The 27231-nt window shown below is 41.9% G+C and overlaps 1 protein-coding gene across 3 annotated transcripts in view; it reads left to right on the forward strand.

Annotated features, from left to right (window-relative positions):
• The first annotated feature begins 2719 nt into the window (after positions 1–2719).
• Positions 2720–27231, forward strand: part of Samd12 (sterile alpha motif domain containing 12) — a 404598-nt gene continuing 380086 nt past the window's right edge. For all 3 annotated transcript variants that reach the window (XM_041672179.1, XM_041672181.1, XM_041672180.1), the window contains exon 1: positions 2720–2832. In XM_041672179.1, coding sequence (XP_041528113.1) covers positions 2820–2832 — 13 coding nt within the window. In that variant the 5' untranslated portion in view covers positions 2720–2819. The remainder of the gene's footprint in view (positions 2833–27231) is intronic.

The following is a 27231-nucleotide window of genomic DNA, read 5'->3' on the forward strand; positions in this document are numbered from 1 at the left end:
ATAAAATTAGCTACATTCATTCTTCTGGTTATACTAGGTATCCAGTAGATTCAGACTTAGTAGTAACTAATTTCTGTAATTATGATTTTTAGACCACACCTCTGTGGACATCCATTTGATGGTTTTCAAACTCATACAGCATACCATCAAGCCATCCAGGCAAGAGCAGTTTCTTGCTCAAATAGCTAGAAAACTCCATAAGGAGCCTCTTCAATGCCCATCATCCTCTTAAAATAGACCGGTGCTGATGTGTCTCATTGTTGCAAAACATCCTAAGTTCTTAAAACATTTAAATGCCATATTCAGTTTGTCTTTGAAAGATTTGAATAATATCTATCCATCTGAAATATATCTCTGTACTTCTAGAAAACCTAACTAACTTGACTAGAAGTGTGACTATTTTAGATGACTATCTATTAATCTGTAATTTTTAAATTATACATTACATTTTTAAATGAGCTGCACAAACACAATACCTTAATAAAGAGCAGAAATATGCATATAACAGAATTGACCTTAAATTTGTATCAATAGACCAAGATCCATACAATTACAAAGTATTCATCTCTATATTATAACCCCATTTAAATGTAAATAAACATTTATAAACAATATTTGGAAATTTTGGCATAGTTCTCTCCAAACTGCTTTTTGCTTTTTGTGGGTTGAAGTAATTTTGTGGTTTATGTAGACCTTTTAGGAGGTCTTGGACCATTAAACCACATTAGTCTGGAAGGAATCCACAGGTTCTCAACCTCTGTGGAAATAAAAGCAGAACCTCTTTTCCCAAGAAACATATCCTTAGACCCAAATTTTTAAGTCAAGATACCTTTAAAATATCTATATTGGTTTAGCTTAGCATAACCATTTTATATCTCAGACTAGTATTTCCTTCATGTTTTACTTATACTAAAAACAGTTAGTAGACACACCAGCTAGAAAAGATATTGAAGACTTGAACTGTTACAAATTTTTGTATTAACAGTAGAATCCAGTGAGTTTAAAGATTTATTATCACCCAAATCCTTAACGTTTGAAAACAGCTAATGACTTTAAGCTTTTGCCGTGGAGTGTTTAAAAGCCCCATGGTGACACTTAAGTACATGTGTTTATACAGACATGTGTGAGGACCATTGGCAATGTCTTTCCTCTGGCTTCCTTTTCCATTCATTCACTCTAAAGAGAAACTTGGTGCTTGGAGCATGAATTCTAATTGATATTAATAATAAAAACACAGAGCCAAAAACTGAGAGATCAGAGAAGTAGAGTGGGCAGCCACTAGAGAGTTCTTTTACCTCTACCAATGCTGAGACCGAAGGGGCGATCCTGTCCTCACACGGGATCTCCAGGCTGCATCTGTCTCCACCAAACCTCAGACTGCTCCTCAGACTCATCCTGCCTTATATTCCTCTCTCCACCCAGCCATATTATTCCTGTCTCCTTCTCCCTAAGTGCTAGGATTAAAGCCCAGATCCCAAGTGCTGGGATCAAAGGTCTGTGCCCACCACTCCCTGGCCTCTAGTGGCTTAGCTTTGCACTCAGATCAGAACTTCCGAATCACTTCCTCAGTGTTCTTTCACAAAGAAGCTTAAAAGAAAACAAAAACCGTGGAGAGTGGACAGATAAGTTGGGGACTGAATGGCTTCATCACAACAGGCATATATGAGAGCGAGATTTTTAAAGTCTTAACTCACTACGGAGGTTCCCAAGGCCATTTCTTATCCCTACTATGCATAGGTGAGTCTATATTTTTGAATATAGGACAAAACTGCGGAGGAGTTTAATTTTCAACAATATTTGCCTGGCCTGAGATTCCGTCAAACACGTGATTCCCCTTTATTCTTTATACTTAAAAGTGTCATCAGCCAGTCCCAGAGGAAGGTCACGTTCAGAGGTTGAAAGCAAAAGAACTGTGCACAGTGCTGCGGATAAGGCTTCTTCACAGGATGCCACTGGACTCCCTAACCAGGAAAGTTGGCAGGGTCTCTCACTTTGGACGTCAGCTGTGCCATGCTCTGATGTCCTGTAAAGTAATTCTATCAGTCCCTTAAGGACGTTGCCTTTGGGAGGTTTTTAAGCCACTCTCCCCGCATCTGTTTAACCCTGAGAACCACCGAAGGAATCAGAAGTCCGCTGTTTCTCCTGGCGGGATTCCGCACAACCGCAAACACTGCAGGATGCATAGGAACAAGTTTCAACTGCACCCTGTGCAGCAGGTCCCTTGGCCCAGGGGAACAGCCACTGAGATCCGGAGCCTCCGCTCTTCTCATTGACCCAGAATGCCGAGGGTCCAGCGGCGCAGCAAGAGACTACAGCACCCACCCGGCCACCCACTCACTGTCCTGTCGCCTCCCGCCCTAAGACTGCTAGGTGTCCAAAAGCTTCTTATTGACAGCTAAGGTCTCAATCACGGGTTCCTCCTCTCAAAGCTAAAAGAAGCCAGAGGCAACGCAGTCTGGAATATGTAGTCCTCTCAAATTCCAGCACTCTCGAGATTCCCTCCAAAGGACACCAGAAGAGAAGGTATTCATTCTGATGCCACGCAATTTGCATTTACAATCTCACAGCGGCGGCATAATTGAGCCTCAATGGACAATTGGGCAGCTTCTCGGGTTGGGACAGAGAGAACGGACTACAATTCCCATGCTGCTTTGCGCGGAGCTGGAGCCGGCTGCTCGCTTTGCGTGACCGCAGCAGGTTGGTCCTGGAGCAGATGAGCGCAGAATATTTAGGCAAAACCGAGAGGAGGGGGGGAGCACGGGGCAGGAGGAGTACCTCGGCCAAGAAAATTATGCATGCGTTAGGCAAGCTCTGAGAGAATGGCTGTGGAAGGTAAGGGACGCTTGGGGCATTTTAAGCTCCCTCTTAACCCGCGCACCCCAATCCACACATCCCTGGATGAAGCTCGGCTCTGGCGGGGTGGAGAGAAAAGGGGGTGGCGGCAGCGGGCTCCTTCCCATTCGTACCACTTGGTACTCACCTGAGCCCTGCAAGGCCAGGAGACGCTTAATTCACTTGCCTTTGAGAGACGTTTAGGTGCGCAGTACTTCAGGGCTGGAGGTGGAGGAAAGAGCGCTCCCTAGTCCTAAGCAATGTGCTGGAAATGGGTGGATAGCGGGGAAGTCCAGCGCGAGGCTTCAGCCCTGACTTGCCCCTTTCCCTGTCCCCTCCAGAGACGGTAGGCTGGGTGGCCACCCGACTGGGGCTGCTCGCTTTGCCACCCAAACGTAGGAGAAGATTCTAGCCAGGTGTGTCATGCAGAAGGTTGGACTGCCCTTGGGTCGAGGACCCCGTGCCGTGCATACCCAGCAGTGGCTGCAGCTGGTCTGCCCCTAGAATGAGGACGTCTTCACACCTGTTTCTGTGTGGTCCTGCACCAGGGTTCGCAAAAGTGTATGGAAGTGTAGCCAGCCGCTTGGATTGGGGAATTCTCTTCTTTGAAGACTGCCTTCCTCTTTCCTCGTGTAATGCCGAACTTCGAATTTGCCACTTTGGTTGCACAGCCCTGCCTCTTTTGAACTTTCTGGTTAAGAATTGGGCCAGGCACTTTTTGAGGGATCCTGGTTTCCACGTCACTTTCGCTTACTTTAGAGCATAGACTTTTTTGTTTAGGGTAGTTTCTAGGGTGGAAAGGACAAGTGGACAAGAAAGTTTCTGATGTCCAATTAGAGGTATCATTGTACCTCTATATTGAAATAAAATATGAGTGAGGGGTTACATGGGGAGCCGACCTTCACTTCCAGAATTATGGTTCCTTAGTGCACTCGGGGCTAGAGGGGACCTGAAGTAGGAAAAGGAAGGCATGGCTGCCAGCTACATCAGGCTCTTTGCCAAAGGGAAATGAGGCGGTTCCTTGTAGGCTTCAGACAAGAAAAGCTCACAGGGTTTCTTGCTTCTGCCTTGCCCTCTGCCTCAAGAGACAGAAATGTTCTGACTCTTTACTTATTTAATTGAAGTAGCAACAGCACCACACTTAACACCTGTAAACTCAGGAATGGTGGCCTCTGGGCCATTTCAGGATAAGAGATTCTCAGCCTAAAGCCATTATGTCCAGCTTTCTCAGCTATACCAAAAAAAAAAAAATGGTCACCTCCCCAAAACACAATCTCCTGCCCTTCTCTCTGGTGGATAACAGATAGCTGATGGATGGATAGGTATATAGACAGACAGCTAGATAGACAGATAGATATGATAGATGATAGATAAATAGAAGATAAATAGATGAAAGATAGAGATGATAGATAAGTAGATAGAAGATAGATAAATAGATGAAATATATAGATCGATAGACAGACAGACAGATATTCCACAGAAACAGAATGCCAGCATAGTCTGCCAGAAGCTTGAGAACAAAGTCTGTTTATCTTCCCCACCTTGCCACCTTACCCATCAGGTGACTTTGATTATGATATCTCTTTTGTGTCCCCAAGTGAGGGACACTCCCTCCCAGTTGTTGGCAGTCCACAGTGATCTTAAAGATAATTTCCTGTTCACTCTGTTAGAAGTATAGCAAGAGAATCAGTCATATTTTTTGCCCTGTGCAGGATTGCACCAGTAAAATCAGACCTTACAAAAACAAGGACTTTGCAAAGTGCCTGTAGACTTCAAAGAGCTCAGTTTATGTTCTAGTGACTTCCTTGACCAAGACGCCTCTGTAGTACACAGGAGTCCCTGGGCCCGAATCAGAATGAGGACTGAAGTAGATGGGTGAAAGAGTGTTTGAAACCTTCCCTGGAAAGGATTCGTGCCTGCAAGTTTTTGCTAAGAGAGTTCTTTCAGAGGGGAGTAGGCCCTTCCTGGATACTCCCTGATGGTCCCTCAAGACTCAGGAAAGAAAACATTTCCTCCAGGAATCTATTCCAGACCTTGTAATCTTCTGCCTTTCTGAGTCATGGGGGCCTCCTGCTCTGATCTTCCCAAGCTCTAGTGTTTAAATCTGCTCTACACTCAATCCGTCTCTCACTGAACTCCGAGACATGGAAGGATGGAGAACATACACTCTAATTTCCCAAGCAGTAGTGTAGACCTTAGCCCATAGCAGGCTTTCAGAAGCTGCCGGTGGCTAGTGCGGTAAACCTTCATGCAACTTTTTAACTGACTTCATGAGTCTGTCCAAATGCCATCAAAGGGAAGCTTGGAGGTGTTGATTCCAGGAAGGGTCCCCTTCTTCGGCCTCAGTGTTTGAAGACTAGAGCCACTGTTTTCATCTACTTCCCACAGTGGCATTGTCCTCCTAGAAGCCAATGCTACTTGCCGAAGTGTGTGGACCATCGAGGTGCTAAATGCCCTCTTCGGTATGGCCATCACAGACAGAGTTCCCAGGTCAAGATCAGACATTGACCAGTTTACACATGTTCACTGAGAAATAGCGAGTCAGGGAAAGAGGAATTTTGTCAGAGGAACTGGAAAGGAAATTATATAGTAACTTCTGGGCTTTCATGTCTCTCTCTGGAAGAAAAAAAATTGACTTGCTAGTGTTTAATTATTGGGAATAGCTCAGTACAAGACAGGTCCTATAGAAGGGTGCCTAGAACACAGGTTAGCTACAAATGTTACTTATACTCACTGCCGTTCCTCTCCTTTAAGAAAAAGCCCTACTGCTTAGCACCTGTTTTACACCCTGACGTTTTACTTATTCATGCCAGCCACATTCTCTAATTAGTAACAAATTAGAAGGTTTTTATAATGTGTAACCCTCCTCTTAAGTAAGCTTGAGCTTGTAAAAATGTTAATTGCAAACAGGGTCCTTACTCATTTTACTGAATGTGTGGCTTCCTATTTATCATGGAAAAGGCTGCCCTTTGTTTAATGTTTTGTGGCTACTGTGACACACACACACACACACACACACACACACACGTACGTGTGTATATATCACATTGAATTTAAGAATGTTCTATTTGTATTTTAGTCTGATTGGACCCTTTTCTTTGTTTTGCATTTATGGGAGCCTGGGGTTTTATATAACTGCCTTGAGTGTTAATGACTTATGCTTAGGTCTTGTGTTTAGCCCAGTGTGTACCCTCTGTGAATGAATGGATGGATGAATGGTTGATTGAAAGGTGTTGGACAGTTACTGGATGAACTATGAATTGTTTTATTTCTGTCCTGCCCCCATACATGCGTGCTTTCCAACCATGGGATAGGATACCGTATTACAGTCTGCATTCTGTTGAGATTGTATTGTCGTGTTGGGTATTTTTCAATGGAGGAGGACCTCTAGTCACCCATTCTCCATGCATAGAACATATCGGCAGTTCTACTTATTGATGTGACCCTGCCCATCAGAAATGAGTTGTAATAGTATACAGGGAGAGGAGGAAGTGGAGATCCATTAGAGGTGGTGTTGTATTTGTCCCTGTGGTCTATGAGCATTGCCTGGCACTTAGCAGATGACGATTGTTTCCTGAATGAACACATGATTCCAGAGCTAGAGGAGAAGGGCGTTTCTCCTTGGCTTTGGATCCTTCTCTACTCCTTTATCCTTAATATTTTTTGACAAAGCAGGATGAGTGAGCATTCTTCTCTTCGTGTTTCTACGACAGGCAGTTCAAACAGAAGAGCTAGCACCACTTAAATGGCAAGAAAATGACTTCCAATTTTCAGCCCTAGAAGCTCTCCTCCCATCAAGAGAAGTATTTCAAATGGAAAGCTGTGTGTTCTAAGTGACATTTATGATCTGAATTTTTGCTCTTAACTGATCATACGTTTATCAAATGACATCTTACCAGTCATTCAGATTCTGTAGATTTTCTGTAGTAAGAAAGAAGCCCTGCTTATCACTAGATTCTTGGGAGACTAGGTAAACTGGAATAGAGGAAAGGAACCGATACTTCTAACAAAGAGAAGCAGTCATGGGGTAGTGGGTTTTGAGAACTTGTAAATGCTGGCCCTACCTACCACCTTGATTTGAGAACTGAACCCCTAGACAGGGATAACTCTATGAGAGAACAATGCCACCTTTATCGCAAGCCAGTATGGGTCACCTTTTGGACTCTGGATCAGATGGTATGTGGCCATGTTCACACTGCTCCGAGGGTGAACTTACCCTTGTAGACACCTCCTGTCTCTCTCACCGACAGCCTGTGAGCAGGAAGAACCGATACCCATAACTTCCTGGTATACCCCAAAGAAAAGAAGAGAGGGGCTGAGTGACCCATGCCTTGTGACTTTCACAGTCTTATACATAAGCCTACTGTCCTCTCCCCCACCTCCCCAGGAGGGACTGTGATCAGATCAAGAGAGAAGCCAGAACCATTAATGTAACCTCACTGTGCTGCGCGAGGTGGAGGTGGCTTCTCTGTCCTTGTATGCCCTGCAGTGTTATCCCACCTGGACTTTTACAACTGTTTTTCATGCTGTCTTTCGTCTAACCCCTAAGAACTCTCTGTATGGATGAATGAATGGACGAGAGTGAATGGCTGGGTGGGATTATGAGTTGTTTGAATTCCATACCAACCACTATGCTGAAGGATTCTGTTCACCTGTAGAAGCAGTGAGAAAGTGAACATGCTTCCCAATGTGTATCTCAATTCAAACTTTGCCAGTTTCTCCTCCTTCTCCTCCTCTTCATCTCTTCTTCTTCTTCTTCTTCTTCTTCTTCTTCTTCTTCTTCTTCTTCCTCTTCCTTTTCCTCTTCTTCTTCATTTAATTTAATTTTGTTTTCTAGTCCATCAGATCTGAATCACCTGCCTCATCAGCTCCCGTTGGTCACTGTTTTTGGAACTAAGAATGATGGCTAGTTTGGCTAGTTTACTCACTGCTGAAAATTCCTAAGGAGTGACTATGTGAACAAGAAATAAGGACTCAAACTTTCCTGATTGGAAATTTGCTGTGGCGGTGGTTCCTGCCACTCCTGTTGCTCGTGCGGCTTTTTTATTCAGACAGGGCTTGGTCTAATCCCACAGTTGCCTAACACGGCCCAGCCCTTACTAAATCCTTTCATTTTACCCTTTCTTCCTCATTGACCTAGCTCTTCTGAACAAGGTCAGAATAAAAAAGGGAAGTGGTGAAAACCTTTACAGGGGAACTGGGTGAAGGGCTGAGTCACAGCGGCGGCTGTGGTGGCACTTCACGTCACAGAGAGTGGTCATTGGGAGTCTGAAGCCTGTGCTTGACCTCCAAAGATGCTATGCCTTTGATTTATTAGGGGAAGCCCGGGTACTGTTGCCAGCATTCATTTGTGGCCTCTTACAGGTTTTATGTTTCTGGCTATGAGCATGAGAGTGCTGTTCATGTGCAGAGAACTTTGCCAGATATGGTGGCAGAAGGAATCAGGAAGGGCCCTGAGCCTTTCTGTTCCCCTGCCTACTCCCCTACCTACAGTTTGGTGAAAGAGAAGCCAAATACACTCGGTGCCATAAGTGCTAAATAAAACGACAAGCCACAATAACGTGGGAGGTCTGAGAACAAATGGGGCATTTAGGGACAGAGTAGTGGAGGAGTAGCAGCGTTGAGTGAGCCTTTCATTAGGATTTATGGGTGGGGTAGTGGGTAAAGGCCATGGGACATGTATGTATAATATGTTCCTCCTAATGGGGTTCCTCCATCATCCTAGTAGTGTGGTTGTTTTGCTCTGTAGACTAGAAAGTGGAAGAAGAGGCTCCTAAGTCAACTCTAGCATACTCTTATTATTCCTAAGGGTGCTGACATGTGCTCTGCTGAGCGTCAGCACTCTTAGACCATTTGGCTCTTGCCTGTGGCTCTTCAGAAACCATGGGAACAAGGGAGAGAAACTGCGCTCCTGTCAATCATGCTGGTTCCTGGCTGATTTTCTGAAGTGCAATGGAGCAGTGCCCCCCCACCCCAACACCCATCAGGCTCCTAAGAGAAAAGGTGACTATATTTAGTCTGGTTTTGCTAAAGTGTGGGTGCAAGAAGCTGCTTGTACAGCTCGCCTCCTCGAGTACAGAGAAGGGCGGCACAGCTGCCAGTGACAGCGGCGGCCCGCCTCACTGCCTCCCACAGCCCACTTCCCATATCTCGGAGGCCCACAGGAGCAGGTTGGCAAGTTGAATTTCTTTGCTCCCTGCTGCTTCTCGGTTTCCCTGCTGCTGGGGATGGTGCGTGTGCTGTTCTCTTAAGCACATCCCAAGTCTCAAGTGATTTGACAGATCTCTGAACTGCTTATGGTTGCGGTCCTCAATTATTCTTGAAACCTGAGACAGAATGGTGCTCAGGCGGGCCAGCTTTTGGGCTCTTCTCCACCTCCCCATCTTGTGGTTGTCATGGTGGAGCCTAGAGCAGCAGTGATGGTAGCTTTAAAGGTGCAACTTGTGTAGATAGGGAGACTGAACAGTTATGCAGAGGTGCAGAGGACCTTCTGGATGTGTACGGGCAATGCACTTAGCTTTATCTGAGGTTCTGTAGTCCATTAGTCCAATGGAGTACCAATAGAAATGACCTCATAGGCACAATAGGAGTGTTGCCTTAATATCAAGGGCATGCTTAAGAGGCAGGCTGGCAGGTGCTCAGTGGATGTTCATTAAATGCCAAGCCATATGCTGAAGGACAGGCTGTCTATCTCCACTTAGTTCCCTGCCACACTCAGGAGTGTATCTAAACCATGTGACATAGTATCTGATAGAAGATTGGTTATCTAAGTAGGATGTTACCAACACAATGTAACTAATACATTAGAAAAGGTCTTCAGCTGAAAACATATTGTGATATGTTCGTAATCAGATGATGTTCATTTATAGGGAAATAAAGAGATATAAATGTATGGGCTTAACTTTTCCTGGAAGAATTAAAAATATTTATTTACCTCAGAAAGGGTACCAAACAAAAGATTCTACCCCTAAGTATGTTTGTTGAACTAGTACACTTACTTGGGGTTTCTTACGGAAGCTTGGGTAAGGATTCATCTAAAGGAGCATGAGCAACTTAAAGGCAACTACACTACCTAAGAAAAGCCAGAGGGGACAGGCCTAATGAGTGGCCTCGCAATCTCTCCTGAGCCCTGTGACTCTTTCCTTCATTGGACAAGAAAATTATAGTGGACCTCTTCTTTTTTATTTTTTATGTTTTAAAAAAGAAAATAAACTATCTTTTATCCTTATACATGACAATCCAAGTTCCCACTCCCTCTCCTCCTTCCATTCCCTTAACTTACCCCCCATCCCACTCCCCATCCACTCCGCAGAGAGGGTAAGGCACATTGTTTTGGGGAAGGTCCAAGGCCCTCCCTACTATATCTACGCTGAGCAAAATATCAATCCAAAAAGAATAGGTGTTAGAGGAGGCCGCTTGTTGGTTCCCAACTGCTCATTCCCAAAATAATTACACAGAAACTATATTATTTAAATCACTGCTTGGCCCATTATCTCTAGCTTTTTATTGGCTAACTCTTACATTTTAATTTAACCCATTTCTAGTAATCTGTGTATCGCCATGTGGCTGTGGTTTACTGGGTAAAGTTTTTTGTCTGGCTCCGGCTGGGCTACATGGCTTCTCTCTGACTCTGCCTCCTTTTTCTTGGCATTCAGTTTAGTTTTTCCTGCCTACCTCTATTCCCCACGCAGGTCCAAAGACAGTTTCTTTGTTAACCAGTGGTATTCGCAGCATACAGAGGGGAATTCCACATCAGAATAGGTTCCCAAAAAGCAGTAGTGATAAATCCTGGTGTCACTGCCAGTGGACCCGCAGTCTGCCCCAGTCATGCAGATGTCAACCACATTCAGAGAGTCTAGTTTGTTCCCATGCTTGTTCCTTCCCAGCCCAGCTGTAGTTGGTGAGCTCCCATTAGCTCAGGTAAACTGTCTCAGTGGCTGTACCCATCATGGTCTTGACCTCTTTGCTCATATTCTTGCTCCTCTAGTGAGCCTAATCTTGTGACAGTCATGTCAGTAATCTGAAGCTGCTATGAGATTCAGTGTGCAAGCAGGCATACCTGGCTAAGGAGAGCATCCCACAACAAGAAGCCATTGTTCCAGGGAGATGTTCCACAGTGAGCCATTTCTAACCTGAATATTTGTTCTCCCAAACTTACGTAAAAACAGCAGTTTTATACGTCTCCTCTCCTGCCCATTCGTCACCCAGATACATGATATAGAGGCAAAATAAGAGAAATTCCTATCTTTCGAAACAGGAAAGATGTTAATGGGCTCTATAGAAAGCACTGTGGTAAATTGGTCAAATGCCTGTGGCCGATTAAGATAAGACTGGGTTCGATCAAATAACCCTTCTGTAGCAGAAAATTGGCAACGATGGTAAATGCCCAAGAGAAACGTGAGAACTTTCTAAAGGCTTAAGCAACTTCTTCTCAGCTAGGCTATGGAAAGTAAAGTGCGAAATGAAAGATATTGTCCTGCTGGCATAAATCTTGATGGAGAAGATATATGACAAATAAAAATAGATTCTTTTTCTATTCTAAGAATGAACACATATCTATAAGTATAGCTCATATGTGTCTGAAGAGGATATAGAGTAAATTTACCTTCTCTTTCCAGATCAAGTATCATTCCAGTTGTCTCAGTAGTATTTTCAATTATGCTCTAGTCTCCATTTGAAGTATGTTCATATTCTCCTATTCTCTCTCAATATACATATGGATAGATATTTCTTACTTATTTCTTGTTCTGTCTTTTATGATCCCATAGTAATATTTTAAAAGCTTTTTTAAAACTTGGCTTTCTTAGGTGTGATTTTTATACAGTAAAATTTTATAGTTCTCGGATTTTCGGAAAGCACACATATGCCAGTAACCAACAATACAGTGAAGATCTAGGACAACTCTAACACCTTGAGAAATTTGTTCATGCCTTTTACCCATAGCTCCCGACAACACTGGCCTGGAGTCCGTCCCTGTGATTTTCCTCACCTAGATGTCACATAATGGTACCATACATCTCGTTGCTATTCGAGACTGCTGCCTGAGCAATAGTCTGTGGAGTGCAAATACTGACATTTATCGAGGACATGTGGATTGTTTCTAGTAAGTGGTGGTTATTAGTGAACCGCTGCAAGCAGCCACCTACAGTTTCTGTGGCTTTCTCATTTCTCTTGTGTGAATAAGAGTGGGGTTTTTAAGTTACATCCACTGTGGTCTTAAAGCAAGTGTTTCAGGAGCAGGGAAGATGGCTCAGGTGGTAATTTGCTTGCTGCACAGGTGTAAGGACTTAAGTCCAGATTCCTACTCATGCAAAAACCTGTGTGTAGTGGCCCATATCTGAGACCTCAGCACCGGAGAGGTTTGGTTCTGCGGGTCCTGGAGTTCATTAGCCAACCAGTCTTGCTGAAATGACAATCCAGGCTCAGTGAAACACCATATAGGGACAAGAGAAAACCGGAGAACAATAGAGGAAGACACCAGTGTCAACTTCAGGCCTACACGCACACACACACACACACAGACACACAGACAGACACACACACACACGAGGTGAGCATGCTCACAAATATGCACACAGGCACACACACACATGCATAATCCCCTCTCCACAATTTATTAAAAATAAATGTGGTTAGCCTGCTACAGAACTGTCAAACTGTTTCCTAAGGCAGCTTTGCTTCACATACGTGCTCTTATATTCGGGTTTTTGTTCTCTGTATTTATCACCTCCTGATAATGGAGGCTCCATACACATAAGAGACTTGGATGAATATGGGTGTGCTGTTTGGGTAAGATTAGGAGGGGACAGCTGTTTGGCTATGACAAGTACACACCACAGACTGCAGGGAGGATGTAGCCTAAAAATGTCACTAACTTTAGCATCGAAAGGAGACGGGGTCTAAATTTGCGTTTTGAAAGGTTATATAAGGAGTTGTCATTAAGGTCCGGACACTGGCTTTGCTGCTATTGTGTTCGTGAGAGCGATCATATGAGAAGAGAATGTCAAGATGGGCTTGGTTTGGGGAGATATGGCAGATACAGAGACAAGAAAGAGAATTTGAGAGGTTTTAAAATCTAAATACAGGGACTGGGGACACAGTTCAGTGGTTAAAAGTATGTGCTATTCTTGCAGATAACTGGAGTTTGGTTCCCAGCACCCATAATAGTTCACAGCTATCTGTAACTCCAACTCTAAGGGATCTGGTGCTCTCTTCTGGCCTCCTCAGACATTGCTGTCACATGCATGCACAAAACCCTACACATGCACACACATACACACGCACGTGCACACACATGCTTAAAAATAAAGTAAAAATAAAATCTTTGAAAAAAAAAACCAGGTTTATCAAAAAGGGAAGAAAATAACTCACTGTCTCTGAAAGGTTTGGTCTTTCCCACCAAGATGGGTTAGTTCTATCTGTAGAATAGTTGGACTCCATCTTGTGATCCAAGGAAAGGTTATGTGTGCATAATTGTGATCCTGGTTCACAACACTTTTGCTTTGTATTCTTTTCATATGAAGCATCATATCTGGGCTTTTGTTGCCATGGTTTGCCCATTCAGCCATACAATTTCACCTGTATGTCTAGCCTTTAATTGGTGAAAATGTCTACTTTTCTTGGACAATAGATACTTATTGTGTGTTTTTTATAAGTTGTGCCTCTTGAGTAGCAGCAAATGGTATAAATGCATCTAGGGCCATCAGATCTTTCCGTCCTGGATATTAGTTGAATCAGGGATTTAAAATTCATGCTCTAGCCAGTGTGGTGGTGCATGCCTTTAATCTCAGCACTTGGGAGGAAGACACTCAGTGAGTTTGAGGCCAGCCTAGTCTACATAGTAAGTTCCAGGACAGCCAGAGCTACACAGTGAGACGTGAGACTTGGTATGAAAACAACCAAGAAGACTTATGTTTTAAATATATCAGAACCAAAACCACGGAACCTGGGCAAAGGAGGCCATGAGAGCAAACTGCATCTTTTTTTTCTTTGTATCAGCAAGCTATTTATGTTTGCACAGATGTATCCCACACCGCGTTGTGGTCCCTAGAAGTCATTGTATGTTTTTATTTTGTTGTTTACCTACTGTGGAAGGTTGAACATACTAGGCAAAGACAAAAAGTAGGGGAGAAGCTGTAGTGAAATGTGGTGGTTTGAATGAGAAATGACCCTCATACCCTCAAGTATTTGACTCTTTTGTCCCCAGTTGGTAGTGCTTCTTGGTGAGGTTTAGGTGGTCTGGCCCTGCTGGAGGAATTATGTCATTGGCTGCATGGAATCATATGGCCAGCCTGGTCTTGCTTCCTTGAGAGACATGTGTCATAGGTTTTTCAGGTTAGAGTCTGTGCCTCTGGGGTAATGTATGGTTTTCAATCCCTAAGAAACTGAGGGGTGGCACTCCCTCAGGCAGTGACACATCCAGTCCACCTGTGTTTCCCTGGATTCTTTAGAAGCCGATGAAGCATTTGAAATTTGGCAGGACAATTAGTCTTAGACATTAATCTTGTACGTCTTGTATAGCTTGCAAACGTCATTGTAGCCTGGGAGCTAGCATTATATTCTGTTTCTGATGAGGACATAAGAAGTCTGCTTGCTTGGAATAAACTTTTGCTGAGACCCCACCATCCCATGCATGCCTGGTTAAGATTCATTTCTCACTGGTCATATCAGGAGAACTCTGGTTTAGGTAATAAATGCTGATGTTTACAACTAGGGACTTGCTTTGAGGTTTTAAAAGATATCACCACTTGCGGTTTGCTCTCTGTTTCCTGTCATTGCTGTCATGCCTGCCGCTTCCCCACTTTGATGAACCCATATCCCTCTAGAACTGTAAACCCAAAGAAAATGCTCTTTCTTCTATAAGCTGCCTTCCTTGGTCGTTTTATCACAGCAACATAATAATACATGGGGTAATAATGGAACAATAGAAAGAGGGAAAAGGTATGGGCAGCTGATAGTAATGTTTTCTAGGGAAAAAGAGCCAGGGTTTGGGATTATTTCTTTGTAAGGAACAGCAGATATGTAATTAATCGTAACTCTTCTGTGACTCTCTACTGACAATACAATGGAGTCCAAGTTTCCCAGCTTCAGGACCCTCCCAAACAACTGTGTTCTCTTTCCAGGACCACACCCCGCTGCTAAGAAATCCTTGTATTTGTCTTCATGGGATCACAAACAGACCTTGAGTTTCTCATGTCTGTTCTTATTCCTTCCCTGTCAAGTGCCTTACTCATATGTTCACACACTGTCTGTCTCACATTCTTCCCTGCACACATTTACGTCAGGAGACTATGTGGGCAAGAGCAGCAGTTGCAGATATGGGAAGCCTGTAAGTGCAGCATTCCAGAGGGGTAGGGAGGAGCATTTTCAGAAAGGGGGGGGATCACCTGACAGAATCCTCTACCATGTCCAGTGTTAGCGTTTCAGGATGTGCAAAGTTAACCAATGAGTGAGTTCTGGGATTTGCCTACTGGCTTTAGCAAGGAGCAGAAGGTTTGAAATCAAATGGAGAAGCAGGACTACATCCTAATCGTTCAAGAAGTTGGTGGGCATCAAGTGAAGAAACTATTCTTTTCTGTGTGTATGTGTGTTCATACATGTGTGCATGTACGTGTGGAAACCAGAGACCAACTTCAGATGTTCTTCAGGAGACATACCTGGTATTTGGGACAAGTTCTCTGATTGGCCTGCAGTTTTCACATTGGTTTAGGCTAGCTGACCAGCAAGCCCAAAAGATCTGCCTGTCTGTCTCCCTGATGCTAGATTTACAATCACACCATCTCGCCTGGCTATGTTTTTTTTTTTTTTAACACTTGTATTCTAGAGATCAAACTGAGGTCCTTATGTTTACATGGCCAGCACTTGACTTACTGGGAATCTCCTTAGCACAAGGAAACTATTTTTGAGGTACTTGGATGGGAATGGGAAGAAGAAACCGTGTGCATGTAGAAAGAAGGGGTAATGAGCAATGATGAGCAAGATCAGTGTCACAGGGATCATAAACATGGCCAGAAGTTGGCAGGAAGAAAACAACAGACGGTGCCTGGACCAGAAACAAGTTGACATGGAAGGTTTTGTTTTGGCAGGAAATACTTGGAAGCACTGTTTCCTAAGAGTGCATGAACTAACTTAAGGAAGAGGTAGTATTTGAAGATATAGAGGGATAGAGAAGGTTAAGATAAAGCACTCTTATTTCTGGAAAGGCTGAGTGGTAGGTGGGGACAGAAAAGGAATTCTGTAATTGAAAAAATAAATTCATCGCTATTAAAAAGTTAATCTCTGAGTGAAGTAGGCACTGTTCTCAATGTCATATAAGAACTTGTTCATCTTAATATTGATCCTACCAGGTAGGGGCTGCTGTCATTCTCAAGTACAAAAGGAAAAGACTATCCAAGGTTAGGCTGTTTGCCCATGGTCACAGTAGAACTGCTGTTGGATCTAAGAAAATGATCATTTTCTATATAAGAATACTTTGGGGGAATGCTAGATTAAGATATAACTATCTATATAATTTTTTTATTTATTTCATTTTATGTCTAAGGGTGTTTCGTCTACATATATGTCTGTGTACCACATGTGTGTCTGGTGCAGGAGGATGCCAGAAGAGGTCACAAGATCCCTTGGAACTGGGGTTTTACACTGTTTTAAGCTTCCATGTGGGTACTGGGAATCAAACCCGTTACCTCTCGAAGATCAGCCAGTTAAGGGAACTCTCTTAACTCTCTAGACCCTACACAATCTTCCTCTAAAGTGAGAGTTTTTGACAATTATTTGTTACTTTATTCTGCAATAACTGAGAACATGAATGGAACAAGAAGGCTTCTTATTCCCGGGTACAAGAGGAGAGGGGACTTAATCATTTTCTTCCATGTATGTGCTGGGTCAGTCTCCACTGTTGTAGCTTAGGGGCTGCTGTGTTGGCATCTGGATGTACTCCAAGGGGTGCCCTGATCCTGCTGCCTGAATAAAAGAAACGAGGGGAAATAGGGATGTATAGAAGGCAAGGTGAAAAGGGGGTTAAGAATAAACCTGATCAACTTGACAGTTTCACGAAGATAGAAAGTCGGTTTCTGTTTCCTTCTCCCTCCAGGGCATCTTCCTGCTCTCATCTCCGTTATGATTTGGTTTCCAGAGTTCTGAGGCCACCTCTCTGCATGTTAGGGATGAGAATTTGCTACTACCTTTAAACAGCTCTTTGGAACTCCTGCCTCCCTGTGACTGTAGTTTGCCTGGCCAGTTTCTAAATTGGATCTCAATAGACGGTTGCTTTGGCATCCGTGTGTTTACTGGGGCTCACCCCCAAGCTGGTCGCTGGTAAAATCACACAGCCTGGCTTCACAGGGCACAGAGCTTTCCAAGGTACGGTTGATTTCTTGTTTGAGCTACAGCCAATCAGCTGGCTGCTGGAGCCGAACTCAGGCTTTCTTTGCGTAAAGGGTGAGGAGTCTCTGGTTCAAGGTCACATCAGTTGGTGACTTGATTATTCTATTGTGGCTTCTGTGGAGGGGGGTGATATTTTTTAAGTGAGAAACATAATTCATTATTTTACATGGAGACATAGACAGATATTCTCTATAAGCCAGGAACTGTGATTTGGACTTTCATGAAGTCTCAGGGTTAGATTTCCTGCTCTAGGATAGTGGATCACACCGTTGTTTTTACCTTGCTTTTGGTGGAGTACATTCCCGAGCCTCTTGTAAAGCATCCCGAAGAGGGAAGCTGCCTGGGAGGTGAGCTGCAGAGATGTGGCTCATCATTTTATCCCCCTTTGTTCTTAACTGATAACTCCATTGGTTTTTTTAAGTTGGACATTTTCTTCCTTTACAGTTTTGAAGGGTTTAATATCTTATTTCCATTCTTGAAAACAAAGAAATCTGAATGCATTTTGGTTCTTGATCATGTGTTTGTGTGAAATATATTTTTTCTTCCTGAAATTATTAAATGTTCACTACAATCATAATGTTCAAGAATTTTGTAAGACTGCACATTGGTACAAGTCTGTTTTCATCTATTGTGTGGTGTATTTTGATCTTTGAATTTGGAAACATACCATTCATTTCTGAACTTTTATAAATTATTTATTTGGTTGTCTTTTGTCTTTTTTTAATCAATTTTTTTTCTTTTTTTATGACAGGGTTTCTCTGTGTAGCCTTGGCTGTCCTCGAACTTGCTATGTAGACCAGGCTGGCCTTAAACTCACAAGAGATCTTTTTGCTTCTGCCTCCTGAGTGCTGAGATTAAAGTCATGTACTCTCGCTGCCTGACTTTTGTCCATTCTTTATCTCCTCTTTTTGATATAATAAATTGTTGTACTGGCTCCTATTTTTAAAATCCTGTTTGCTATTTTTCATCTGCTTTTGGCTTTGCTTCCTGTTATTTTATTTTTATTTCTAGCTTCTGTAGCATTTCACATTTCTTCTGTTACTTTTTAAAATTTCCAGGCTATTCTAGTTTTTGAAAAATCTTGAGCATCCTATATTGTGGATATAATAGGTCTTCCAATATTTCATTTACATTGCTGAGAATAATTTTATGTTTTAGCTGAGCTTTACATCTCTTCTCACATTTATTTCTGCAAGAGCCTCTCACCATTTGTTCATTTTAAGTGTTGACTTATAATACTTGAGTATTTAGGTTGGAAGAGACTACTTTAAGAAGTGAAGGAAGGGAATCTTCCTCTGGGTGAGAGTGGTTTTCATTGATTTTCCTGAGCCGGCCAGTTAAAGTCAGGGCATGGGAAGAGGTCCTGCTTTCCTGACAGCATGTGGGTCTTCCGTTGTGAACTGGTTACCTGGAGAAGGTCCAGAATTTGAATTCTAACACCTGGGTCCAGAGTCCATGACTTTTATTGAATTCCTTTTATTCACTTTCAGGTATTTTTATATCAAAATGTGTTTTGTTGTGTATTTTGATAAAAATTCAGTGACATTGTAATTGCATATATTATAGTTTTTCCATCACTGAAGAGGAGTTTTTCTACAAAGTTTGTAATATTATTTTTTTTCACTGATGTGTTTGAATTACCAGAAGAACATCTGGTTCCTGGTACATGCTCTGAAAAATAATTGTTGATTTAATTGAGATTGTGTTAGCAGTGGCAGGCTTTCTGAACAATAATAGTGGGATGTAGGATAAAGCCCAAGTTTCATGACCACCTTTCTCGGGCACTTGACAAAAATGAGCATGCCAATAATGCATTCAGTCCTAAACATGTTCCTGTTTATGAAACTTCTTGGGGCAAGCACATATGTCTTATATTTGAGGTTGGGAAATGTATTTTAAAGAAACCAATCATAGTTGACCTGTAAAAGGAATGTGCTGGAGAGGTTGTGGGGAAAAGGGAATACTTCTGCATTGCTGGTGGGAATGCAAGCTGGCACAGCCCCTTTGAATGTCAATGTGGTGATTTCTCAGAAAATTAGGAAACAGCCTTCCTCAAGACCCAGTAATACCACTTTTGAGTATATATCCAAAGGATACTCAATTGTGCCACAAGGACATGTGCTCAACTGTGTTCATAGCAGCATTGTTTGTCACAGCTAGAACCTGGAAACAACCTAAATGCCTCTTGACCGAAGAATAGATAAGAAAAATGTACATTTACACAATGGAGTACTACACAGCAGGAAAAAAAATGATGACATCTTTCATTTTGCAGGAAAATGGATGGAGCCAGAAAATATCATTTTGGGTGAGGCAACCCAGACCCAGAAAGACAAATATCACATGTACTCACTCATAAGTGGTTTTTAAACATAAAGCAAAGTAAACCAGCCTGCAAACCACAATCCCAGAAAACTTAGACAACAATGAGGACACTAAGAGAGACATATATAGATCTAGTCTACAGGGGATATAGAAAAATACATGATCACCTGAGTAAAATGGGAGCATGGGGACCTTGTGAGATGGTTGAAGGTGAGGGGACGAGCAGGGAGGGGAGCAGAGAAAAATATAGAGCTCAATAAAATGCAAATTTTAAAAAAGGAATGTAGAAAAAGCTTGTATGGAGTACAGAGCTAGTAGACTCAGGAATCCTGTGTGTATTTGTGCAGTAAGATTGCAGCTCTTTGAATCTCAATTCCTGCATACAATGTGCTGATTGCTCCCTGAGACCTTTCCCATCTGTTCCTTTGTGCTGAGTGGCTCTTTTTAAAGTTAGAATCGAGGAGTATCCTCAAGGGCTAGTGCACAGATGTCTCTTTCCGCCCCTACTAGCTCCCTCTCCTCTCTGCTTCTACCCAAGAGTTCATCATTAGAGTAGAAATGGGGCTGGATGCTTACAACTGCTTCACTTGCCTCTTTAGGGACTTCAGTTGTCAAACACAACTTAGTCATGAGTCTGGTCATGTTATGTAGGAGATTGTCACTTGTCCTTCATTCTGACATGTGAACTTTAGCTCTAAGGGAGGGATCTATAAACTAAAGATTCCCTGAGGGGGAACAAGAAAAGAGCAACCATATTGAAAGATAATTGTCCCTAAATATTTGAACTTCTGGTAGCCAAATGAGCCTATGCTAAGTGTATTTGTTAGGAGATGAGTGAAGAAGAGAAAGTTGTATTAGAAATAGAAAAGTTAGGAAACTGAAAATATTTAGACAAAAAGACCCATTCAGTAGACACGGAGGGAAAAGAATAATGTATTTAGCTTTATAGCTCCATGTATGTTTGACCAGGAAATAGTTTACAAACATAAAGTTTTGAAAAACTAATTTAATAAATGCTATATAAAGCAAGATAATCTTAGAAATTCAAGAATTTTGAAGGATTATACAACACAGAAATATTACCTTGTTTTAAATTAATGTTTTAAAAATTGTCATCACATGGCTATTTTAGGTCTCCTTTGGAAAGAAAAAAGAAAAGATTATCCATGGATTTACCTTCAGAAGACAGCCACTATGAATATTTGGCATGTTTTAATCCAACCTCTACTCTGGGTGGTTTCTGGTTTTCCATAGCAGTCATAAGACATTCTGATGGCTTTTTTAGTGCAAATCTTTGGTCTTTGGTTGAGGTTGACTGTGGTTGTGTTTGGATAATGCATGTCTGTGATGTATTCTTTTCTTGTCATGAGGCTGAATAAGCACTGCCTCAGTTCTTAGCTTGAATAAATTCTCTATGATACTTTTAACATGAAACACTGTTGAGATCAGAAAGTGAGTAACCCTTGGAGAATAGAAAGGGGGTTGTGTTTGTGACAACTGCTTAAAAATAGCATATCTGAATAAAAGAACCAGAAGCACAAAGTGGCTTGGGGGACATGTATAAAACATAGATGCGACTTTAAGAATCTTCAGATGGGAATGAGCCACTCAGTGACTGTAGGAATGTTATTGATGGGTGGTAATATTTATTAAATGTGCAGTCATTATTATATGTAAAGTGATGATTTCCATGCCAAAAAAGAGACTTTATACCCAGAGGCAAGAAAAGGAAACTGTAGCAAAGTCACAACTGAACCCTGTTTGAAAATTCCAGTCTGGTCCGTGTCATCCTGATATGACCTTTCACAGACCTCCCCAAGTACCATTCCCAATAAATGCTAAACCATGCAATTTTCATGAGTCCCTTCTATAAGTGACATACTGTGACTCAATTAATTTATGATCCTGCAACCTAATGTGGAGAACCCAAAATTCAAAAAACCTTAAATTCCTCCTACGTAGTCAGATTTTCTTTGGACCTCCAGCTCCCAGAGAATGACCTGGAAACTTCTTATTAAGTATGAAAGCTTGGCCTTAGCTTAGGCTTGTTTTTAACTAGCTCTTATAACTTAAATTACCCAGTTTATATTAATCTACAGTCTGACACATGACTTGGTACTTTTCCCCTCCATACTCTAAGTCTGCCCACTTCCTCTACATCTAAGTGGAAAATCCCCCAGTTCTCGGATTCCTTCCCAGAGAGTCCATCTCTTCCCAGAAGACCTGCCTATCCTCTTCTGCCTAGCTATTGACTGTTCAGCTCTTTATTAAACCCATCGGAAGGTGCCATAGGGAGATGAAGTAAAACAGACACATCGTCACAGTGTACAAAAAGATCTTCCCACAATACCCCCATTCCTCGCATGCTTTCAATTTTCTCACTTAACTCATTGTTCTGTGCAAGTCAGAGGTCAGCAATTGAGGGCCTGGATAGAGTTCTCTTGCAGTATCTCATATTCGTTAGCTTACACATTGTTGTTTTGGTACCACAAAAGTCAGGTACTGCAGTTCTAACAAATGGTATGATCTGCAAAGTCTAAACTGCTTAATTCCTATTCCTTCATAGAAAAGGATTTCCAGCCCTGGATCTAAATGAATGACCTGCAAATGCCTTGCCATCATGATTACCTTGGTTACAGCTTTCGCCTTCATCTTTTCACATCGAGAGAATCCAAAAGTCTCTAACCTTAGCTTTTCCACTTCAGTTTTTCACTCTGAAGATGTATTCTCCATGGAGATAGGATCAGTTTTAAAGTCTTGAAACACCAGATATATATTTTTATTTCATTTCAAACTCTGCAGAGGCATCCAGTTTTTGATATTGATAAAAATCAAAGTTCTTACCTAATACAGGAGATGAGAAACTGTGCCAACAGCTGAAGACTTTTTTGACCCCAAGACACGAGATTTTGTTTGACAATAATGTATGTTATATGTATTCTATGGCTTAGGAAATATAACACAAGCCTCAAGGCTCAGGTAAGATGCTCAGATTGGCCTCCCTTCCTTAGACACCTTCCTGTAGATTTAGACTTCAAAAGGCTTGATCAACATTTTTCATTGTGTCTCATGGAATGTATAGTGTCAGTGGGCTTCTATTTTCCCTAAGCTTGCTTTCTCTTCTTGGCTTCAGGTAGCCTCTTGTTCTGACGACACCTGCCATATTTGATTAGTGTGATGCACCCTTAAGGCCTCACTCAATCTTAATTAACTATTTCAAGGCTCCCTTCCCCCAAAAGAGAATATTTCCATTCAGAGGGAATAGGTATACAACACTCACTGGCCTGACTTCCAGGCATTTAAAGACCAGCACTCCCATGAGCATGACCTTTCTCCGCCCCTCACAAATGCCTAAGAGGTGTTGTTTAAGCTCTCTATTTCTTCCTGTCCACTCAAAACCACTGGCCAAATTAATATCATGGCCAGGGGCACATAAAATCACTACTATAGCATGAAAAGTGTTTGGAATAGTGTCCACGTACATCTATTTACACCTTAAACTTACACTTTAAATGGCAATGTAGAAAGCTAAGAAGTAGTTCATAAGTGGATGGGAGTGTTGAGGGAAGTTATCGTTTAAGGCAAGAGGTGAGAGTATTAATAGAGTTAATAGAAGTAGCCAGTTGCCTTATTAAAGATGCAAAGTCACACCAAAAGGAGGCCTTAGCTGAAATGAAAACAAGGACACCGAGAGATGCCCCCTTCATGACTTCTGATAGCAGCAACAACAGCAGCAGTAGCAACAGCCATGGATGCAAATAGTTGAGTTGCTAGAGTTTTTCTCAAATAGAGCTGTGTGTTCTTGACTCCTGCTCCCCACACCTCCCTTCTTAAGGATCGAGCTAAATAGTAACAGTTGGTGTTTACAATGTTGTAATGGCCGTCATATTGAGAAGTGACTGGATGCATGCTTAGAAATAATTTACGCCACCATAAAGTGAATGGCTAATCTTTTAGCGTGGATTCCTTAGTCTTTTGTTGTTTGCAATTGTACACCAGCCAAGAGAACCTAGACCAACGAGACAACTGCTAGGCTGTTTTAGAAACATCATCTGATTTGAAAAGCTAAGTGGGAATATAAATCTTTCTTAAATACGCCATCATGTTCTCTGGTGGTTTTGTTTCTTTGGTTATCCTATAGCTGAGCGTGCAACTATTTGTGATTAAAGTGTCCATGGGATACATACTTACCAGGGCTCAGCTGTAAGGTGGGGACATAAGGGCTTTGGAATATATGCTGGCCATAATTAATTAGTGTCTTTGTGGACTTAGCATATAAAGAAGCACAGTTATTGCTGCTCTTTAGAAAGATGATGTTATGAGGCACTACCCCAAGTAATGTGTGTTTTGAGAGTCCAGAGTGGGGAATTGAGGTCTAGAATGAAACAGAATTTTGTTATGATTTTAGGGTGGAGGCAGAGATATAGCCCAGGGCCTGCTCATGTTCAGTACATGTTCTGCCACCAAGCTACACTCTCAGCTGTAAAGAATGACATCTTAATATGCATACCTCGTCTTGAAGGATGCTCATGTACCAGCATACTGAACGTGAATATTGTCGCTGTGTGTTTATTCATGCCTTCTACTGAAACAACATGAGCTAAGGCTTTTTTTCCTGCTTGAAATATTTAATGACTACATAATTGTTCAGAGAGAAATGATTCCAAATTTCTTATGCTAATACCCAGGGCCCTACTTGCTCAAAGCAATGACGCCTATATTATTTTTCTGTCAAATTTCCATTACCCCTCTTCTCCAACCAGACATAAGCCAGGATCTTGTACTTTTTTTAAAATTGATTTTTATTGAGCTCTACATTTTCTCTGCTCCCCTCCCTGCCTCTCTTCTCCCTTTCAGCCCTCCCCCAGGGGCCCTATGCTCCCAATTTACTCAGGAAATCTTGTCTTTTTCTACTTCCCATGTAGATTAGATCTATGTATGTCTCTCTTAGTGTCCTCATTGTCTCATTGTTGTCTAAGTTCTCTGGGACTATGATTTGTAGGCTGGTTTTCTTTGCTTTATGTTTAAAACCACCTATGGGTGAGTACATGTGATACTTGTCTTTCTGTGTCTGGGTTACCTCACTCAAAATGATGTTTTCTAGATCCATCCATTTTCCTGCAAAATTTAAGATGCCATTATTTTTTTTCTGCTGTGTAGTACTCTATTGTGTAAATGTACCACATTTTTCTTATCCATTCTTTGGTCAAGAGGCATTTAGGTTGTTTCCAGGTTCTGGCTGTGACAAACAATGCTGCTCTGAACATAGTTGAGCACATGACCTTGTGGCATGATTGAGCATCCTTTGGAAAACCCTTCTTCTATAAATTGTCTTAGCCATGGTGTTTTATCACATCAACAGAAAAGTACCTAACACAGACAGGCTCTTTCCCTGAGACCAGTATGCACTGATTTGTCAAGACTTGGTCAGTTAGCTCAGGGATCCTTTTGTCTCTTTCCCTTCACAAACAAGCAATTTACTGGCTGAGCCATCTTCTCACCTTTCTCTCTAGTATCATTTTTGAAATTCACTGGTCACCCATGTCTGAGTGCAGTTCTAGAACTGTTCTGTTCTATTGGTCTAGAAGCCTGTCTTATAGTTTGTCTTAGTAAGTCCTGAAGTCAAGTGGGCAAGTCCTCACACACTCTAAATTGTTTTCACTACTCCAGCTTCTTTAAATTCTCACATAATTTAAAAATTAATGTATTTATTGCTCTTTCTGAGAAATCACAACACTGACATCCAAAGGGGCTGTATCAGCTTGCATTCCCACCAGCAATGTAGAAGTGTTTCCTTTACCCAACAACCTCTCCAGCATAAGTTATCATCAGTGTTTTTGATCTTCTTGTCCATGCTTACAGGTGTAAGATGGAATCTCAGAGTTGTTTTGATTTTCATTTCTCTGATGACTAAGGATATTGAACATTTCCAGCCATTTTAGATTCCTCTGTTGAGAGTTTATTGTTTAGGTCTGTGCTCCATTTTTTATTAGATTATTTGTTCTTTTGATGACCAATTTCTTGAGTACTATGTATATTTTAAGAGATCAGACTTCTGCCTAATGTGGGATTAGTGATGATCTTTTCCCATTCTGTAGGCTGTCGTTTTGTCTTGTTGACCATGTCCTTTGCTTTACAGAAACTTTTCAGTTTCAGGAGGTCCCATTGATTAATTGTTTCTCTCAGTGTTTGTGCTGCTGGGGTTATTTGGGCTGTGTTGGTTAGTTTAGTCAATTCTTCATAAACTGGGGTCTCTTGGGAAAGGAAAACACCAGTTGAGAAATTGATCCCTTTCGACTGTCCTGGAAGCATGTTTATGGGGTTTTATTGACTAGTGATCGATATAATAGGGCCCAGACCTTAGTGGGAGGTGCCACCCCGAACAGGTGGTCCTACACTGTATGAGAAAGCTGCCTAAACAAGCCATGATCTCTAAACCAGTAAACAGTGTTTGCCCACTGTCTCAGCTTCAGTTTGAGTCTTGAGTCCCAGTCTTGGCTTCTCTCATTGATGGACCTTAACCCATTAGCCACATAAACCCTTTCCTCCCAAAGCTGCTTCTGATCAGTGTTGTATGAACTGTAACAGAGACACAAACTGTAACACATCCCTATCAAAAGCTTCTTTCCCCACTGGCTCCATGGTTGATTTTTTTTTTCTTCTTCTTCTTTTTCTTTTTTTTCTTTCTTTTTCCTAACTCCTGGAACTAACTATGTAGACGAGGCTGGCCTTGAACTCACATAGCTCCACCTGCCTCTACCTCATAATGCTGGGATTAAGAGATATACCACCACAGGCCACTTCCCTGCCATAACTTCTATTAATGTACTATAGGTTCTACGTGACTTGCTCTTCCCTACAGACATCCCCTCACCCTTCTGTACCTTCTTTGAAATTGGATTCTTTGCTTGGTGTCTTCCTATGTTAGGAACTTGGAATCCTGAGTTCATCTTCAGACTAATTTGTAATATTAGGTTCTGTGAAGCCTTTTCCGATATTTTGGGGGGTGGTGGTGGAAGTAATCCTGACATTTCTTAATTCCCCATCCTGTCGTCATTCCTTGTTTTGCAGCACTCACTGCTACTGCTGCCCTCTTTGCTCCTCTATCACCCACAGTGCAGCTGCTGGTCAGCCTGCTTTTCTTTAATAGCAAAATAATGTTCAGACTCTTGCTTTTCAGTGGCACTTTTGATAGGAGAACACATATAGTTTCTATAGCTGGGTTTTTTTTGATAAGCTTAAAATTCATATGCATGTAAGATACACTTACCATTTCTTTTTTCCCTTTTTTATTTTATTTTTAATTATTTTTTATTGATTTTTATTGAGGCTACATTTTTCTGGTTTGACTTCATAAAAGACAGTTAACTCCTAAAATGCAGGGAAGGTGATGTGAGAACCAAAGCAGGCCTAGCCTTCTGGCCATTCTTTGAGTAGAAGACTCAAAGCGCAGACTACTTTTTGTTTTGCTGATGGCCAGTGACAACTGTGCCCCATGTTCCTGCTCTTTCTGGGTTGTTGTTGGGGAGCTGTCATTTTAGGGAACTGAGCTTTACCAGAGCTGATTTATCTGTGAACCCCAATTTATCTCTTTCCCCTTCCAACATAATCTTGGGTCTCTAAAATCTTGTAACACAAAATACCTGTGATTTGTGAAAGAAACAATCAGGTGGGATGGATTATTCAAAAATC

The sequence above is a fragment of the Microtus oregoni genome, unplaced genomic scaffold, assembly GCF_018167655.1.
Source record: "Microtus oregoni isolate MIOR12 unplaced genomic scaffold, Mior012 000022F_ref0000154, whole genome shotgun sequence".
Classification (NCBI taxonomy): domain Eukaryota; kingdom Metazoa; phylum Chordata; class Mammalia; order Rodentia; family Cricetidae; genus Microtus; species Microtus oregoni.